The sequence below is a fragment of the Bos grunniens genome, chromosome 16 (genome assembly GCF_055505025.1).
Source record: "Bos grunniens cultivar Pamir isolate PY7600 chromosome 16, Bosgru_T2T1.0, whole genome shotgun sequence".
Lineage (NCBI taxonomy): Eukaryota > Metazoa > Chordata > Mammalia > Artiodactyla > Bovidae > Bos > Bos grunniens.
Window position 1 is genome coordinate 8731978 of NC_141180.1, and position 20817 is coordinate 8752794.

A 20817-nucleotide genomic window follows, 5' to 3' on the forward strand; every position below is an offset into this window, starting at 1 on the left:
TAATTAAATTGCTCTCTTCGAGGCATCAGCAGGGAAGAAGGATCAGAAGAGGCAAGTCTCGAAGCACAGGGAGACCTGCTACACAATGCTGAAGAACTCCAGGAAGGAGAGGATATCGGTTTGAACCAGAGAGCAGCACAGGACAGAGTAGTGTGCAGAGTCTCCCTGGGAGCCTGAAAAACGTGCCAATCCAACAGAGCCAGGAGGAACCCCAATAAGAGTCAGAGGAGCCAGCCACCTCAAGCCCACCATCTCACTGGGGATGTCAGCGTCATCTCCCTGGATGATGGCAGAAGAAACCAGAGTCAAACACAGAAAATGAGAAGTTCCTCTTTCAGGGAAGCTCTGGGGAACTCACCACTTCACCTTCCAAACTGGCTTCATATATCAATCAAGGCCACAGACAGAGCCCATTCCACGAACTCCGCCATCACCCTCATCCCTCACAGCTGCCTCAGACATCCTCCCACTGTGAGTGAAGTGAAACCCCGCTTTCCTTAAAGCCCTTATTCCAGGCACAACCCCGCCCTCAGCACCTATACCTGCATCTCTTTCCCTTTCCCCAAGTACAGCTCCAAAAACCTCCCCTGCTTAGAAACAACATGGGTTTTTTACGACCACAGAGTGAGGACAGGGTCTGTTCCCACCAGAAAAAGTGTATTCCAATAAAACAGGGCACACTGGATGCTAGTGAGGCCCTGGCCACAGAAGAAAGCCTGATTCGGGGCTTAAGACATGTGAGCTAAATGTGTGCTTAATTCCATAAACCAGGCAGGCTCTATTTTTAGAACTTTTTCCATGATGCACTTGTTCTTTAATGGGAGAGATAAAGGCAGTGGGAGGCAATTAAAAGTATTAACCAATATACTTTATGTCACAATAGAGCACCAGCCCATGACACCTCCACAAATATAAGCCCATAGTGAAATGCAACTGGGCAACATTTTTGTTCTCTATTTAGCTGAGGAGTACTTCAGTGGTATTCTTTTAACTTTTTATTTTGAATTCTTCAGCTACATTTTTAAAACTCAAGTTTTTGAGTATTAGTGATGAGGTGGAATCATGGAAACACTGCCATCGTTATCAAAATCAGATACAAATAGTTGTCCATTGTCCACGATCGAGGCAGACAACTTTCAGGTGGGGAGGAAGAGGCTAAAAGTGAAAGGGAATCAATATTTACTGAGGGCCTACCAAGTGTCAGGCCTGAATTAAGTGTTTGCATCCTTCTTCATTCATTCATTCCTTTAATGAACACTTATCAAGCACTTACTGGGTGTTGGTACTATGTTCAGTGGTAGAGATGTAGAATAAACAAGAGAGATACTGTCTTCACGGACCTTTCATCTATTGGAGGAGGCAAATATTAAACAGCAGCATTCTCAGGGCAAGAGAGCTCAAAGAGGAAACTGCCCATGGCAAGGAGAGCCTCTGAAAGTGAGGCTTACCTGCCCTGGGACAGGGCAGTTGGGAAGGCCTCACAGGGGAGGTCTGAAGTCCACCTTGGGACTTGAAGCATGGGTAGGAACTAGGTCAGCAGAGAGACACAGCAAGAGTTGCAGGCAGAAGAAGGGCATTTCCAAGGCTGCAGGGACAGTCTGACAAGTGTGCATGCCACTGGCTGACACCGAGTGTGAGCATAGAGCTGGGTCAGGCTAGAGAGGGGAGTTAGGTCTTGTAAGTCACAATGTAAATTTTTAAATTATCCAAAGAAATAACAAGACGATGTTAAAGGAGTTTTAAGCAGGGAGTGATAGGATTGGATGTGTCTTTGGAAGCATCACGAATCCTCATGATGGTCTTTCCGGGTAGGTAGCATCTTTAGTTCATGAGTATGAGGAAAGATGAGTGAGCTTAAGCAACTTTTATAAAATCACACAGCTGGAATACAGTGGAATTTTGGACAGAACTCGGGTCAGTCTGACTCTAAATCCCTTCCTTTTTCCACTACATCATCCTGTCTCTAAGGGGAAAAAACCAACAAAAAATCCTTAAACCTCAATTAAGCTGTTCATTGACAAGTTTTTTTTTTTAATCAAAATCAAGTGTAGAGTTGATCCCTGGCATCACTGAACATGTGAGTTTTTCCCTACCTGCTTGAATAAACAATATGGCCCTCCTAGGAAAAATGCAAACAGTCCCCCCTATAAGATCTCAGCCCTGAGTGCAGAGTGCTGACTGGAAGAACTCTGTGGCCCTGAGGGCTGGTGGAGCCACCAGGCAGAGGCTACCCTTCAGGGCCGGATGGTAACCAGAGGCCATTAGTCCAGCCACACTTCAAAACTCACCGTCCATGTGCCATCAAACGGTCACCCAACACACCTCCAGAAATGATAAGCTCACTACCCAGGCACAACTTGTGGCATACTGAGATAGTGTGAGTATTCAAAAAAGACTCTCTATGAGACACAAAATGAGCTCCAAACCCAGATAATTGCGGCAGAAGTTCCTGTTGCCAGTTATTAACATATTCAAGTACAAAACATCAGAACATGATGTTGCACGGTGACACTCCTGAGTGTTGTCACTTTCCCCTGACTCTGAAGAGTCAGATGACGTCAACACTCCCCATTCCCCCCAAAGAAATAGCGGAGTGGGAAATGTCAAGTTCAAGGCACATACAGCCTATTTCTCAGAAAAAACACCTTTGCTCACATACAACCTGGCAGCCTCTACCAGTGATTCTGGCTTGAGGGACCCAAAAACTAGGGACCCTAATACTGGCTCCCTGGTGGCTCAGTCGGTAAAGAATTCACCTACAATGCAGGAGACCACCTGCAATGCAGGAGACCTAGGTTTGATCCCTGGGTCGGGAAGAGTCCCTGGAGAAGGAAATAGCAACCTGCTCCAGTATTCTTGCCTGGGAAGCCCCACAGACAGAGGAGTCTGGCAGGCTACAGAGTCCATGGGGTCGTAAAGAGTGGGACATGCCTGAGTACACACACTACTGGCTTGGCCTCCACAAACCCACCTTCCACTCTCTCTCAGCCGAGGACAGTGCACCTGCTCATCAGCGGGGAATGTGGACAGTAAGCCCAGCCGTGCGGGTGCCCAGTAAGTAAAGTTCTGGTCTCTGCGTCTCTGTCCAGCTGCCGCAAGATGGCTGGCGCAGGGCCGTCTTGTGCTCCTCATGTGGGCGGCCATGACACCACTTCCGTGTACATAAGGAAAGCAGTTTCTATACTGATTAGACCAAACCCGTGCACAGTCGTTGAAAAGTAGGTGTTCTTCTTTTAAGACTTAACTGAAGTGCTAAAACTTAAGATGGAGTAAAAACCGACAGCAATTATGGTGAGAGAAGAAAGAAACTGGCAAACTGGCATAACCTTGTTTGAACTTGGCAGTTTCCATCCCAGTTTGAAATGTTTCTACCCTCTGTCTCTGTAATTCCACGCCTAGTAATCCACCATTTTTATTCTAGCACAGGTATTTAGAGAGCTAACAATCAGTAGAAGGGACTAAGCAAGAATGGTAACCCATCCATTTATACCCAACACACTGAGACACTGTTTAAAAATTCAAACAAACGTTTCAAAAGAAATAATAAAGTTCAAAATCTTAGGCGCCGGAACAGTAAAAGAAATGCAAAACCAAAGCTGCCAGCAGGAGCTGAAACAAAACAGTCCAGGAGTTTTTCAGAAACGGGGCTTCTCAGAGCTGGGTATGCACTGCATGGGACTGGAAGGGAGACCACATGCTCTTGCTGGGGCAGCAGAGCACTGCCCTGACAAAGAGGCATGGAGCAGAAAACCATTAACCGTGCCTCAGAGACGTAAAAAAGACCCTGGTCATCTGTCTGGCCTTTTGGATAGAAGAGGATTATATGTAAGCGATCAGAACCCCAAGTACCTGCCATATATGAGTGTGGGTCCAAACTCCTGCTGTTCACATGGTTGGGAGCCCAGGGCTAAAACCATGTACAGGAAAGTTGGTCTGAACCAGGTGAAAATTTATTAATCTGGCAGGCAAATTCAACCACCACATCCAGATGCTTCATCGAGTGGGGACCCAACAGACTCCCACCAACAATCTCAGGTCAGGCACAAGCTCACTACAAGAGGAAAGTAAACACCAAACCAGAGGATTTAAAGTAAGCTGACGTCTCTACATAGAGCTGATTGACTTTGTTGTACAGCAAAAACTAACATGATAAAGCAATTATACTCCAATAATAAAAAAATAAATTAAGCTAACATTTCTAAAGCAATAAAAAAGGAAGAAATATTAACAGAACTCAGAAAATGGGCAAGAGACATGATCTGACATTTCACTAGGTTGGAAATATGGTTGGAAAACAAGCTCATGAAAAGACATTCAATATCTTTAGCCATTTAAAATGCAAATTACGATCACAATGAGCTATCTCTACACACTTAGTAACATGGTTAAAATAAAAAGTAGTGGCAATGTCAAATGCTGGCAGGGACAGAAGCTGGACATTTCATACGTAAAACACTACAGCCACCTGCAACTGCAAATAGTTTGGAAGCTTCTTCTGAAACTAAACACATACTCACATGTATATATTGTGCAAAGGCGCACACACACACAAATGAGGACATGGAAAGACTGATGAAATCTGAATATGATCTTTAATTGACAATATTCTACATATGTTGATTTTGAGCATGCTCAAAATTCTTCAAGCCAGGCTTCAGCAATACGTGAACCATGAACTTCCAGATATTCAAGCTGGTTTTAGAAAAGGTAGAGGAATCAGAGATCAAATTGCCAACATCCGCTGGATCGTCAAAAAAGCAAGAGAGTTCCAGAAAAACATCTATTTCTGCTTTATTGACTATGCCAAAGCATTTGACTATGTGGATCACAGTAAACTGTGGAAAATTCTGTAAGACATGGAAATACCAGACCTGACCTGCCTCTTGAGAAATCTGTATTCAGGTCAGGAAGCAACAGTTAGAACTGGACATGGAACAACAGACTGGTTCTAAATAGGAAAAGGAGTATGTCAAGGCTGTATATTGTCACCCTGTTCATTTAACTTATATGCAGAGTACATCATGAGAAATGCTGGGCTGGAAGAAGCACAAGCTGGAATCAAGATTGCTGGGAGAAATATCAATAACTTATGGCAGAAAGTGAAGAAGAACTAAAGAGCCTCTTGATGAAAGTGAAAGAGGAGAGTGAAAAACTTGGCTTAAAGCTCAACATTCAGAAAACGAAGATCATGGCATCCAGTCCCATCACCTCATGGCAAATAGATGGGAAACAGTGGAAACAGAGACAGACTTTATTTTGGGGGGCTCCAAAATCACTGCAGATGGTGACTGCAGCCATGAAATTAAAAGATGCTTACTCCTTGGAAGGAAAGTTATGACCAACCTAAAGAGCATATTAAGAAGCAGAGACATTACTTTGCCAACAAAGGTCCATCTAGTCAAGGCTATGGTTTTTCCAGTGGTCATGTATGGATGTGAGAGTTGGACTATAAAGAAAGCTGAGTGCCAAAGAATTGATGCTTTTGAACTGTGGTGTTGGAGAAGACTCTTGAGAGTCCCTTGGACTGCAAGGAGATGCAATCAGTCCATCCTAAGGGAAATCAGTCCTGAATATTCATTGGAAGGACTGATGTTGAAGCTGAAAGTCCAATACTGTGGCCACCTGATGTGAAGAGCTGACTTATTTGAAAAGACCCTGATGCTGGGAAAGATTGAAGGTGGGAGGAGAAGGGGACAAAAGAGGATGAGATGGTTGGATGGCATCACCGACTCAAGGGACGTGGGTTTGAGTAAACCCCAGGAGTTGGTAATGGACAGGGAGGACTGGCGTGCTGCAGACAATGGGGTCACAAAGAGTCAGACAGGACTGAGCGACTGAACTGAACACAGGCTGATCTCCTATAGTTATATGTCACACTGTTTACTATTAGACTAGTTTATAAGATGCTGCCCCTGAGGGAAGCTGAGTGGAGGGTACAGAGCACCCTGTGTACTAGTTCTGGAACTTGTTGTTTAGTTGCTCAATTGTGTCTGACTCTTGGTGACTCCATGGACTGCAGCCTGCCAGGCTCCTCTGTCCATGGGATTTGCCAGGCAAGAATACTGGAGGAGGTTGCTGCTTCCTTTTCCAGGAGACCTTCCTGACCCAGGGACTGAACCCACATCTCCTGCATTGGCAGGTGGATTCTTTACCTCTGAGCCACTAGCGAAGCCCTGCAATTTCCTGTGAGTCTGTAATAATTTTAAAATAAAAAGCTTTCAAAAATCAATGTTAAGTATAAAATACTTAAAATATTTTAAATATGATATGATATCATAAAATATCATTAGATATCATTTGTGAAAATACATTTTTAAAACCACAAATCAGAGTATATATGTTTATGAATAAAAATATAAGTAATAAAAATATCAAAACACCAATAGCAAGGAGACATACAGCTTTAGGGCAATGTTACCTCTAGGAATAAATTCTAAGAGGATCTCAACTTTACCTGTAATATTTTAATTTGTTTTTTTACCTGTAATAATTTTTTTTTTTTTTTGGCTGTTTGGCCACCTGATGCAGAGAGTTGACGCATTTGAAAAGACCCTGATGCTGGGAAAGATTGAGGGCTGGAGGAGAAGGGGATGACAGAGGATGAGATGGTTGGATGGCATCACTGACACGATGGACATGGGTTTGGGTGGACTCCAGGAGGTGGTGATAGGGAGCCTGGCATGCTGTAGTTCATGGGGTCCCAAAGAGTCGGACACAACTGAGCGACTGAATTGAACTGAACTGATGCAGCTTACAGGACCTTAGTTCCCTAACCAGGGATCAAACCCAAGCTCATAGCAGTGAAATTGCTGAGTTCTAACCACTAGACAACCAGGGGATTTCCATGTAATATTTTAATTTTTAAAAAAGAATTTGGAGTGAGAAATTGTCAGCATGTACTATATAAACAAATTAGTTAAACGAAAACTTGTTAAATTACGCTTTACTACTCCGAATGTCTTAAGGTTTTCTAAATTAAAACAAAAATATACATACAAATAGGTTCATTGAAGTATTATGATCTGTAATAACCAAAGGCTGGTAACAATCTAATTATGTATCAACAAGGGGACAGCTAACTAAATAGCTTTAGATATAGTCATGCAATGAATACAAAGCAACCATTAAAAAGAATGAAAGGGATATGTGCTCTTAGAAAATGTCCCAAATACACTAGGAAGTGGGGGGAAAAGCACACTGGAAGATAACACATACAGTATTATGACAACATTTTGTTTTTAAAAAAATCAATATAAATATATATGAACACTATATATATGAAATATATATGTATATATGAATCCAACAAAAAACTTGTTTTACTTCTGAAAATTGAAATTTTTTTCTTACTGAGAAATGTAGGATTGCATGTAACATCCTATTTCCTGTTTATTAGATACCCAAGAAAGAATACTGGAGTGGGTAGCCATGCCCTCCTCCAGGGGATCTTCCCGACCCATGGACTGAACCCAGGTCTACTGCATTGCAGGCAGATTCCTCACCATCTTTGTCATCAGGGAAACATCCTGTTAGTTTCAGGTGTATAGCATAATGATTCATAATTGATATACAACGCAAAATGACATCCACAATGTCAAATTAACACAAATTGCCATGCGTAGCTACAAATTTTTTTCTTGTAGTAAGAATGTTTAACTACTCTTTTGAATATACAATACAGTATTACAAACAATAGGCACCATGCTTCATTACTTCACCAGAACTCACTTACTTTATAACTGGTAGTCTGTACCTTTTGACCTACTTCATCAATTTCATTTGCCCTTACCCCCTGCATCTGGCAGCCACCAACCTGTTGTCTGTTATCTATGGAGATCAGGAGGTTTTTGTCTTGCTTTGTTTTAGTTCAACATAAAAATAAGATCATACAGTATTTGTCTTTCTCTGTCTGACATATTTCATTTAGCACAATGCCCCCAAGGTCCATTCAGTTCAGTTCAGTCACTCAGTTGTGGCCGACTGTTTGAGACCCCATGAACTGCAGCACGCCAGGCCTCCCTGACCATCACCAATTCCCGGAGTTTACCCAAACCCACATCCATTGAGTCCGTGATGCCATCCAACAATCTCATCTTCTGTTGTCCCCTTCTCCTCCCACCTTCAATCTTTCCCAGCATCAGGGTCTTTTCAAATGAGTCAGCTCTTCGCATCAGGTGGCCAAAGTACTGGACTTTGAGCTTCAACATCAGTCCTTCCAATGAACACCCAGGACTGATCTCCCTTAGGATGGACTGGTTGGATCTCCTTGCAGTCCAAGGGACTCTCAAGAGTCTTCTCCAACACCACAGTTCAAAAGCATCAATTCTTCGGTGCTCAGCTTTCTTTATAGTCCAACTCTCACATCCATACATGACCACAGGAAAAACCATAGCCTTGACTAGACAGACCTTTGTGGACAAAGTACTGTCTCTGCTTTTGAATATGCTGTCTAAGTTGGCCATAACTTTCCTTCCAAGGAGTAAGCATCTTAATTTCATGGCTGTAGTCACCATCTGCAGTGATTTTGGAGCCCCCCAAAATAAAGTCTGTCTCTGTTTCCACTGTTTCCCCATCTATTTCCCATGAAGTGATGGGACCAGATGCCATGATCTTAGTTTTCTGAATGTTGAGCTTTAAGCCAACTTTTTCACTCTCCTCTTTCACTTTCATCAAGAGGCTCTTTAGTTCTTCACTTTCTGCCATAGGGTGGTATCATCTGTGTATCTGAAGTTATTGATATTTCTCCCAGCAATCTTGATTCCAGCTTGTGTTTCATGCAGCCCTGCGTTTCTCATGATGTACCCTGCATAGAAGTTAAATAAGCAGGGTGACAATATACAGCCTTGACATACTCCTTTTCCTATTTGGAACCAGTCTTTTGTTCCATGTCCAGTTCTAACTGTTGCTTCCTGACCTGCATACAGATTTCTCAAGAGGCAGGTCGGGTGGTCTGCTATTTCTATGTCTTTCAGAATTTTCCACAATTTATTGTGATCCACATAGGCAAACGCTTTGGCATAATCAATAAAGCAGAAATAGATGTTTTTCTGGAACTCTCTTGCTTTTTTGACGATCCAGCAGATGTTGGCAATTTGATCTCTGATTCCTCTACCTTTTCTAAAACCAGCTTGAACATCTGGAAGTTCACGGTTCACGTATTGCTAAAGCCTGGCTTGGAGAATTTTGAGCATTACTTTACTAGCATGTGAGATGAGTGCAATTGTGCGGTAGTTTGAGCATTCTTTGGTATTGCCTTTCTTTGGGATTGGAATGAAAACTGACCTTTTCCAGCCCTATGGCCACTGCTGAGTCTTCCAAATTTGCTGACATATTGAGCTCAATAAAGGACAGAAATGGTATGGACCTAACAGAAGCAGAAGATATTAAGAAGAGGTGGCAAGAATACACAGAAGAACTGTACAAGAAAGATCTTCACGACCCAGATAATCACGATGGTGTGATCACTCACCTAGAGCCAGACATCCTGGAATGTGAAATCAAGTGGGCCTTAGGAAGCATCAGTACAAATAAAGCTAGTGGAGGTGATGGAATTCCAGTTGAGCTATATCAAGGTCCATTCATGCCATTGCAAATGGCAAGATTTCCTTCTCTTCAGAGTATTTTTAAAAGCAAGATAAAGAACGAAAAATCAAAACAATATTAAACTAACATTGTGAACATTTACTGTATACCAAAGTGTTCATTCACATTCATAACCTGCCTTACTCTTCACAAATCAGTGAATACATATTATTTTCAATTGAACTCATTCCCTCCGTTTGAAGAGAAGAAAGAGAAAGAAATGGAAATTCTTAGATGTGAAATGACTGGCACCAGATCACACAAGAAGTGGTCAAGTGGGCTGTAATGTTTAATGCTGTTTCAGCCCACGAAGCCTGTCACCCACAGGAAAGCCAGCAGCACATACGGCATTTACCTGATCTCCTTATAGTGAGAGGGTGTCAGGAGCTGTGGGCTGTGATGTGACTGAAGGACTGTGCCTGCGCTCTAGCCATCACGAATAGCCCAGATTTTATCCTGACCTGGGTCCCTCATAGGGAAGAGTGAGGAGATGTGACAGGAAGAGATGGTTCCCCTCCATATATTCCCCCAAACCACTTCATGAAGACAGAAGCTGGCAGCAAGGAGTGGTCCCAGCCAGACCAGACTCCAGCAGGTCACTCCTGCATGAAGACCATAGGCTGAATCCTGCTGAGCAAGATGGCTGCTCATACACCAACCATGACTTCCCTTTCTATACAGGCAGAGAGAGTTAGAGCAGCAAGGTGGTAGTAGACTCAGATCCTGCTCCAAGAAAGGGTTCTCTGCGCAGCTGTGGAGTGTGCCTCCTAAGGGGCAGAAACTTGAGCTTCCCAAGGAGGCACCCACCAATAACTGAGCAAGAAGGTGGTGGAGGGGCCTGGCCCTTCCTGCTCCATGTGGGGCTCCTCCAGCTGCTGTCTCTGCTGCAGAGCTCCCTGTTGGGCTGGCAGGGCCTCTAGCAGATCTGCACTGTGTCTGCTGCTTGCCCTGCCCAATGCTGCTTCCTCCTCCCTTTCTTTCATAGATGTTACTCAGCATCTGCCTCCCGGAGAACTCAACCTGTGAAAAGGGTCTTCAGCCTGATCTACATACATTATATCTACTAATCCCAAACTCCTGCTTTATCCCTCCCCCTCCTTCCCCTTTGGGAACTGTAACTTCTGCTTCTAGAAGGAGAAGGATAAAAGTAACTGTTTTAAAACACACCAACTCAACAGACATGAGTTTGAACAAACTGGGAGAGAGTAAAGGACAGGGAAGCCTTGTGTGCCGCAGTTCATGAGGTCACAAAGAGTCAGACATGACCTAGCAACGGAACGAGAACAAATCATGGGATTATGAATGATTCCTCTCCCCCCGATATCTTGTGTGCATGCTAAGTTGCTTCAGTCATGTCCAACTCTTTGCGACCCTATGGATTGTAGCCCACCAGGGATTCTCCAGGCAAAAATACTGGAGTAGGTTGCCATGCCCTCCTCCAGGGGATCTTCCCGAATCAGGGAACAAATGCCCCTCTCCTTACATCTCCTTCATCGGCAGGCATTACCACTAGCGCCCCTAGGAAACACCCGAGCCCTGCCCCGATATCTCACACCACACTAAAGGCCTACTTACCTGAGTTCCTTTTACCCAGAACATTATGTCTGGATTTTAACAAAAAGTGGCAAGACATACTGAAAGCCAGAAAACACAGTCTAAAGAGACAGAGACAGGCCTAGATATGGCAGGGATATTGGAATTATCAGACCATACATTTTTATAAATATGATTCATATGCTAAGGGTTCTAATGGATAAAATAGACAGCATGCAAGAACAGACAGGAAATGTAAGCAGAGATGGAAATTCTTAGAACCAAAAAGAAATGCTGCTGCTGCTGCTAAGTCGCTTCAGTCGTGTCCGACTCTGTGCGACCCCAGATGGCAGCCAATCCCCCGTCCCTGGGATTCTCCAGGAAAGAACACTGGAGTGGGTTGCCATTTCATTCTCCAATAAAAAGAAATGATAGAGATCAAAAATACTGTAACTGAAATAAAAAATGCCTTTGATGGGCTCCGTAGTGGACAGGACATGGCAGAGGAAAGCATTTCTGAGCTTGGGAACATGTTAATAGACACCTTCAAAACTGAAAAGCAAAGAGAAAAAGACCAAAAATTTAAGTAAAACAGGATGTCTAAGGACTGTGTGACAACTACAAAAGGTGTAACAAATATGAAATGGGAATACAGAAGGAAAAGAAGGGAAACATGGAAGAAATATTTGAAGCACTAAGGACAGATAATTTCCCCCAAATTCATGTCAGACACCGAACCACAGAGAGTGGAAACTCAGTAAACACAAAGCAAGATAATGAAAAGAAATGAAAACAAAAAACAAAAAACCCACTTAGGCATAGCATCGGAGAAGGCAATGGCACCCCACTCCAGCACTCTTGCCTGGGAAATCCCATGGATGGAGGAGCCTGGTAGGCTACAGTCCATGGGGTCGCTAAGAGTCAGACACGACTGAGTGACTTTACTTTCACTTTTCACTTTCATGCATTGGAGAAGGAAATGGCAACCCACTCCAGTGTTCTTGCCTGGAGAATCCCAGGGACAGAGGAGCCTGGTGCGCTGCCATCTATGGGGTCGCACAGAGTTGGACACGACTGATGCAACTTAGCAGCAGCGGCAGCAGCAGCAGGCATAGCATATTCAAACTGCAGAAAATCAAACAAAAATTCCTCAAAGAATATGGGGGAGGGGTGAGGGGGGGTGGTGTGTAGCTGGTGGGGGTGAGGGGAAATCATAACCTATTACGAGGAAAGATAAGAATTACACCATAATTCCACTCAGAGACCACACAAGCAAGAAGAGAGTAGACTGAAATATTTAAAGTGTTGAAAAAGCAAACACCAAACTAGAACTCTATAGCTTGGAATATTATCTTTCAAAAGTGAAAGGATAAATAGACTTCCTCAGATAAAAATTGAGGGAATTTGTTGCCAGCAGAAATGCTTTGCAAGAAGCGTATAAAGAAGATATTCAGAGAGAAAGAAAGTAGTATCAGTCATAAAGTTGGATCTACTTAATTAAAAAGAATACTGAACACTGCAGAAGGAATAAGGGAAGGTAAAACAAAACTCTTCTTATTCTTAATTGATCTGACAGGTAACAGCTTGTTCAAAGTAACAGCACCAATGTGTGATACTGTGTGTGTGTGTGTGTGTGTGTGTGTGTGTGTGTGTGTGTGTATAAGTGCTTATGTACACTTATGGATAAGTGAATCACAAGAATAATACAAGGGACACGACAGAACAATTAGAGGAGCACTGCTCATGAAGCAGTGTGTTACTGCAGGGTATGCATGCTCAGTCACTTCAGTCATGTCCAGCTCTCTGCGACCCCACACACTGTAGCCTGCCAGACTCCTCTGTGCAAGGGATTTCCCAGGCAAGAATACTGAAGTGGGTTGCCATTTCTCCCTCCAAAGGATTTTCCCAACCCACAGTTTACAGCGGGCCCTCTAAATCCATGATTTTCATGCCTGTGGACTCAACCAAGTGCAGATCAAAATACTCAGAAAAAGAATTCCAGAAAGTGCCAAAAAGCAAACTTGAATTTGTTGCTCCACCAGCAACTATCTTCACAACAGTTACATTATATTTACAACTATTTACAGAGCATTTACATTGTATTAGGTATTATAAGTAATCTAGAGATGATTTAAAGTATATAAGAGGATATGCTTAAGTTATATACAAACACATGTCATTTTATATAAAAGAATTGAGCATCCATGGATTTTGGTATTTGTGAGGGGTCCTGGAAAAAAATACCTTGTGGATATCTAGGGATGACTGTATTTGAAAGTGGACTTGGATTACCTGTAAATGTCTACTGCAAACTCTAGGGCAACCACAAAAAAAAAGTAAAAAAGGAATTATAATTGATATCCTAAGGAAAGAGGAAAAAATAGAATCATATAACATGCTCAGTTAAAACCATAAAAGGCAAAAAAAGTGGAAGACAAAATAGGAACACAGAACCAAGGACAACAAATAAAAACCAGCAACAAATTCTGTAGATATTAATCCAACTTTAAGCCGATTTTAAAGTGATTATCTGACAATAAACACTTTAAATGTCAATGATTTAAATAGGCCAATTAACACAGGGATTATCAAAGTGGATCAAGAAATAAGACCCAATTATATGCTGTCAATAAGAAACCCACTTTATTTATTTTTTTTAACTTTACAATATTGTATTAGTTTTGCCAAATATCGAAATGAATCCGCCGCAGGTATACCTGTGTTCCCCATCCTGAACCCTCCTCCCTCTTCCCTCCCCATACCCTCCCTCTGGGTCGTCCCAGTGCACCAGCCCCAAGCATCCAGTATCGTGCATCGAACCTGGACTGGTGACTCGAGAAACCCACTTTAAATACAAAGACACAAGTAGATTAAAAAAAAAGGGTAAAGAAAGATTTACCATACTAATGCTAAGCAAAAGAAAGTGGGAGTTGCAATATTCATTTCCGACAGACCAGAAACTTTACGGCAAGAAAAGTTATCAGGGATAAAGAAGGGCATTACAACACATGTGTCTTTTTCAACGATGATTTTCTCAGGGTATATATGCAGTAGTGAGGTTGCTGGGTCATATGGTAGTATTATTCCTAGTTTTTTAAGGAACCTCCATACTGTTCTCCATAGTGGCTGTATCAACTTACATTCCCACCAACAGTGCAGAGGATTCTGTCTTCTCCACATCCTCTCCAGCATTTATCATATGTAGATTTTTAAATGTTGGCCGTTCTCATTGGTGTCATTATAATTTTGATTTGCATTCTCTAATAATGAGCAATGTTGAACATCTTTTCATGTATTTATTGGCCATCTGTATGTCTTATTTGGAGAAATATCTATTTAGGTCTTCTGCCCATTTTTTGATTGGGCTATCATGTGTAAAATAGATAGCTAGTGGGAAGCTGCTGTATAACACGGGGAGCCCAGCCTGACGCTCTGTGATGACCTAGAGGAGTGGGATGGGGGAGGGGAGGAAGGCTCGACAGGGAGGGGATATATATATATAATTATGGCTGATTCATGTTGTTGTATGGCAGAAACCAATACAACATTGTAAAGCAATTATCCTCCAATTAAAAAATAAATTAAAAAAAAAGAATGGCATTAGATAATGATAAAGGAGTTGGTTTTTCAAGAAGACATAACAATCCTTAATACATAGGCACCAAGCAACAGAGCATCAAAATATTAAATACCTGAGGCAAAAACTGAAAGAACTGAATACCTGAGGCAAAAACTGATAGAATTGAATACACGAGGCAAAAACTAAAAGAATTGTAAGGAGAAATAGATGAATCCATTATGATAGTTAGAGACTTTAACAGCCCCTAACAGAAACATGCAAATCCAGCAGGCAAAAATCAGTAAATGCATTGTTGAACTCAACACCGCCATCAATCAAGTGGCTAAAAAGGACATCTATAGGCTATTTCCTCTAATAGTAGCTGAATATACATTCTTCTCAAGCCCACACGCAACATTTGCCAAGATAGACCACACACTGGGCCATAAAACACAACAAATTTAAAAGAATAGAAATCAAACAATGTCTGCCCTCAGATCACAATGGAATTAAGCCAGGAATCAGTAACAGAAAGACAGTTGGAAAATCACCAAATACTTGGTGATTAAACAACACTTCTAAATAATACATGGGATCAAAGAAAAAAATCTCAATAGAAAGTTTTAAATATTTTGAACAAACTGAAAATGAAAACACAACCTATCAAAATTTGTGGGATGCAGTGAAAGCAGTGTTTAAAAGGAAATTTATAGGATTAATATATTAATAAAGAAGAAAGATCAAAAATCAATAAACTGAGCTTCCATCTTAGGAAGCTAGAAAAAGAAGAGTAAATTCAATCCAAACTAAACAGAAGGAAAAAAAAAAAATTAGAACAGAAACCAGTGAACTTTAAAACAGGAAACCATTAGAGAAAATCCAGAAAACCAAAAGTTGGTTCTTTGAAAAGATCAATAAAATCCATAAGCCTCTAGCCAGGCTAATTAAAATTTACTAGCCCCTGGGAGAGGACCCAGATGTTTGCCTCATTTTGCCAGTCAATCAGCACTTACTCATGCCAGACAGGTAGACAAAAACACCAACATCATTTCCTTTTTTTTATCCATTTGATCAGTTAAGAAAAAAAAAAAAAACCACTTATGAGCATCTACTATGTGCCAAACACTGTTTTAAATGCTTGGGACATATCAGTGAACAGTAAGTACAATAAATAAGTAAACTGTATAGCTGCCCTAGTAGCTCACAGGGTAAAGAATCTGCCTGAAATGCAGGAGATCTGAGTTCAATCCCTGAGTTGGGAAGACCTTAGAGAAGGGAATGGCAACCCATTCCAGTACTCTTCCCTGGGAAATCCCATGAACAGAGGAGCCAGCCAGGTTACAGTCCATGGGTTCACAAAGAGTTGGTTGGACACGACTAAGTGACTAACAATTTCAATTTCAGAGTATATCGGGAGATGTTAAGTGGAGAATAACAGAGCAGGTTAAGGAGAGGATTAAGAGTTATGAGTATTTCTTATTTTGTTATGAATGTTTGCATGTGTGTGTGTGTGTATATATAGGCAATTTATTTTATTTTATTTATTACTTTTATTTTCTTCCCTCTTATTCCTTTATCATCTAACACAAGACATACTGATAGGAATTAAGTTTATGTCACACTGTTTAAGTTACAGGATGTCAAGGATCTCATCCAAGGACTTTGCATCCTCCTCTGGGGGAGGGTTGGTATGTTTTGATTATATGCTAGAGAATGGATACAGGTATATGTATGGCTGAGCCCCTTTGCTGTCCACCTGAAACTATTAATATCACAACATTGTGAATCAGCTATATTCCAATACAAAATTAAAAGTTTAATTTAAAAAGATAAGAGGATCATATTAGGTGGAAGTATGACTTTGTTATTGTCTTTCAGTCAGTTCAGTCGCTCAGTTGTGTCTGATTCTTTGTGACCCCATGGATTGCAACACGCTAGGCTTCCCTGCCCATCACCAATTCCCAGAGTTTACTCAAACTCATGTCCATCGAGTTGGTGATGCCATCCAACCATCTCATCCTCTGTCATCCCCTTCTCCTCCTGCCTTCAATCCTTCCCAGCATCAGGGTCTTTTCCAATGAGTCAGTTCTTCCCATCAAGTGGCCAAAGTATTGGTGTTTCAGCTTCAGCATCAGTCCTTCCAATGAATATTCAGGACTGATTTCCTTTAGGATTGACTAGTTTGATCTCCTTGCAGTCCAAGGGACTCTCAAGAGTCTTCTCCATTACCACAGTTCAAAAGCATCAGTTCTTCGGTGCTCAGCTTTTCTCTTTATTTGGAGATTAAACATGGTTTAAGGAAATGTGTACAGGTGCCAAATTGACAAGGAATAAAGCATAGTGGTTAGTTCATGTGTCAGCTTGGATAGGCCATGGCACCCAGTTGTTTAATCAAACACTAAGTGCTTCTGTGAAGATACTTTGTAGATGTGATTGACACCTACAATCAGCTGACTTTTAGGAAAGGAGATTACACTCTATAATCTAGGTGGTCCTCATCTAATCAGTTGAAAGGCCTTAAGAGCAGAACTGAGGTTTCCCTGAGAAAGAAGAAATTCCATCCATGGACCTCAGCATCAGCTCCTCGCAAGAGTTTTCAGCTGGCCAACCTGCCCTGTGAATTCTGTACCTGTCCAGCCAGCCCCCACCGCCACATAAACCAACTCCTTGCAATCAATCTCTTCAGATATAAATATCCTACTAGTTCTTGTAACTCTTACCGACACAGATAGCCACAAAAGAAAATGACATTTGAGCAAAGACTTGCCATCGGTGAAGGAGCTGCACACAGATAGCTACAGGCAGAGCAAGCCTGTGCTGTAAGAGGAACAGCTGGAACGTGGCTGGATGGGAGTGAGCCAGGTGGAGAGCAGCGTGAGAGGAGGGAACTTTATTAACCAAGAGCAGCATCAGGGACAGACAGAGTGCAGGCTGTGAGCTGAATGGTCTCCTTTTTTTTTATCATAAGATGAGCCTATGTCATGATAAAAATGACGCTACCATCATCCAGGGTCTCACCTGCTCTAACATGACACAAGTGAATGTCCCCCATTCCCACTGTGGGCAGAAGCTTTTGGCTGCTATACATATACGGACATCTTCTGTAGTCAACTCGTTAGACATTCGGTGCACATGTGCAGAGCACCCACTGTCAGCTGCACCACGCTGGGAGCGTCTCCCTCAGGGGTATGGGAGCCAAGAGGCAAGTCAGGAAGCACCCTGCCTTCTGCGCACAGATTAAGAACTGACGGGCCACCACCAGGCAGAGAGACAGCCAAGACGTGTCATCTTTGGGTATGATGGAAATGTGCTGTGTGGAAGGTGTAATCTCTTAATTGGTCTTACTAATTAACTAGACCTTACTTGGTCCAGTTGGGAAAAATACCAGGCACCACCAAAGGGAGATGAGAGTGGTTTGCATGCAAAACCACCAAAGACAGACAGTAATCATGGGGGTGCACTGAGCCTGATCAAATATCTTGTCCAGGCTTCCCAGACTCTCACTTGTCCCAGCAAAAGGAAGAACACCACCACCATGAGTTTTCCTTACTACAAAGGTTATGGAAACAACAGTAATATTAAGTATATTTATTATCCAGGAAAACTTTCATAATCCAGCTTCCCTGGTGGCTCAGATGGTAAAAGAATCTGCCTACAACGCAGGAGACTTGGGTTTGATCCCTTGATCAGGAAGATTCCCTTAAGAAGTAAATGGCTACCCACTCCAGTATCCTTGCCCGGAGAATTCCATGGACAGAGAAGCCTGGTGGGCTACAGTCCATGGGGTCACAAAGAATCAGACATGACTGAGCGACTAATGCTTTCACTTTTTTTTTTTTCCACATGTTGATAATTATATAAAATGAAGAAAAGGCAATATAAGCCACCTTAAATGCACATATTGATTCTTAGATACATCTCAACTCCATTAAAGTAAAAAAATACATTGCTTAGGCTTGAAGAAATAGAATATTTCTTAAATACAAAGAAGAGTTAAGGCAAGCCCACAAAAATTATAAGAATGTTACATGGTTAGTGGGATTCTAAGTGATTTTTATTTTCTTTCTTTTTGTTTCCTGTATCTTCTTTTCCTATAACAGTATTCATTGCCCAAACAGCAAAGGTTTATAAGTAAAGCCCCCTTCATATATATGGCACTACTATCTCCTTCCTGAGAGTCAATTGACATCTTTTATCTCAAGCAATTTCAAATGGAATTTGCAGTTCCCTTTTACATACGGGAAAGTACAAAGCTCACAAGAGTTAATTCACTTACCCAGAGTCACACACTGTGGTGTACAGCTCAGCCAAGACAAGAGTCCGGAGTCCTGCAGGTCCCGTCCAAGCCAGCACCCTCCCTGTGGACCATTATCTCAGCCCAGGGACCCTCTGAAGTGAGGGGAGGGTTAAGCTGAGCTAAGCCCTTGCCCTTACCTCGGCCAGACGGGAGTGCTTGTGGACGTTCTCGCCTTTCTGCACGCTGGGAGCCAGCTGCTGCAGGACACCCCGGCTGCTCGTCAGTGCTCTGGTCAGCCGAGCGAACTTCCCCCAGCCTGGAGCATGCGGAAGACAGGAGAGACAGGTTCACTTGGGTCCTGGAGGCACTTGGACATTTACACCACGAGTTACGCTATCAGATGCAGATTTCCACCCTCTTGTGCACCCATGAGTCACTCGGCCATCCTCGCCATCAAAACTTGCTGCTCAGAGAAGCCCCTGGACATGCTGAAATCTGGGCAGCGGTGGGCTTTTCCTTTGTACTTTCACTTGATCCTAATCATAGCTCTGTGGTGTAGGGAAGGCAGGCTTTAATAGTAGCATTGTTTTACAAATAGGGAAACCGAGGCACAGAGTGTCTAGGCAGTTAAAGGGTCTAAAACCCAGATCACTCTACTCTGGCCCAAGGCTTTTCTGCCAGATAATACCAGGCAATCGAGATGTTTCTCTGAATCTACGGCTCAGGCTGTCCGCAAGCCCCATGGCGTCTGATCCTAGCAGAGACCAAGCTGGTTCTAGGTTTTAAATAACTAGACAAGCTAGACAAATGGTCATTCCATGTACTATATTCTCCAAAGCCAGGGGAATAAGAAATGAATTTAACCCCTGGAGAGGTGGGGAGATAATAGTGGTTGATTTTAGTCTGCTCTGGGATGAGGGAAGGATAGTTGATGGCATGTAGGTCCCCTTAAAACTAGAAATTCAATGAGCCTAGCACTGAACTTGGAGTAAAGAAATACGGATATAAGTCCCAAATCTGCTTGCTTGTGACCACCAACAAATTGCTTAAGTCACCTGGGCCTCAGTTATCTCATCTGTAAAGTGGAACTTAAAACACTCGACATGCATGCTCTAAGTGCAGGGTGCATTTTCCTGGTAAAGCAAACTAAGTTCAGCACTCCGAATAGTAGTGGGCTAAACAAACAGTCTTGAGGCCTCCTTGGCCCTTTGGAATAGCTCCTCCAGGGGAAGTAAAACACTGGTCTTTTTCTAATCCTCCCACTCCATACTCCAAAATCGAAAATGAACAAGTGATCTTTACTAAGAATTTAAGATGCATGAGGGATGTTTTAAAGGTCCCCAGAGACAACTGTCCATTCCAACATCCAACAAGCCTTCTGCATCAAGCTTATGACCACGGCAATTGTCTCATGAGACCCCTGAAAGCCTGCAGGGGTTCTCCAAACCAGGCGTGGGCTAGGAAGCACCAAAGACCTGGATGGGGGTGTACATTAAATAAACAGAGCATGCAACTATTTCTACATGACAGTGAAAAGCAAGACTAGGCAATATTATATTTTATCCTTTAGAGGTTATAAGTAGTCTGCCTAGTAGCAGAAATCTCATTTACCACATTTTACCCTGGAGCACCTTTCCAAGACAGACTGAGAATTCAGAGGACAATGGAGTCAACCAGAATGATGGCTCTTTTTTTTTTTTTTCTGCACAACCTTTAAGGATCATAATCTGTACAAATTTTTGTCAATATAGCAAGAATAGCAAATCAGGTCTTTTTATCTCTTCCAGAAGTTTTGGGCTATAATAAAAGGTAGTGGCATTTTCATCCATCCCAATGCCATTAAGCCGAGAAATGGGACTTGCTGGGGTCAGTGTGAAAAGAGGCTCACGGTGGTCGGGCTGCGGGG

General features: G+C 42.4%; 1 protein-coding gene across 17 annotated transcripts in view; it reads right to left on the reverse strand.

The window, feature by feature from the left end:
- The window catches only part of KCNH1 (potassium voltage-gated channel subfamily H member 1), a 436030-nt gene that overhangs the window by 353119 nt on the left and 62094 nt on the right, over positions 1-20817 (reverse strand). For all 17 annotated transcript variants that reach the window (XM_086343235.1, XM_086343234.1, XM_086343244.1 and 14 more), the window contains exon 5: positions 19109-19227. In XM_086343235.1, the coding sequence (XP_086199361.1) occupies positions 19109-19227 (119 nt within the window). The remainder of the gene's footprint in view (positions 1-19108; positions 19228-20817) is intronic.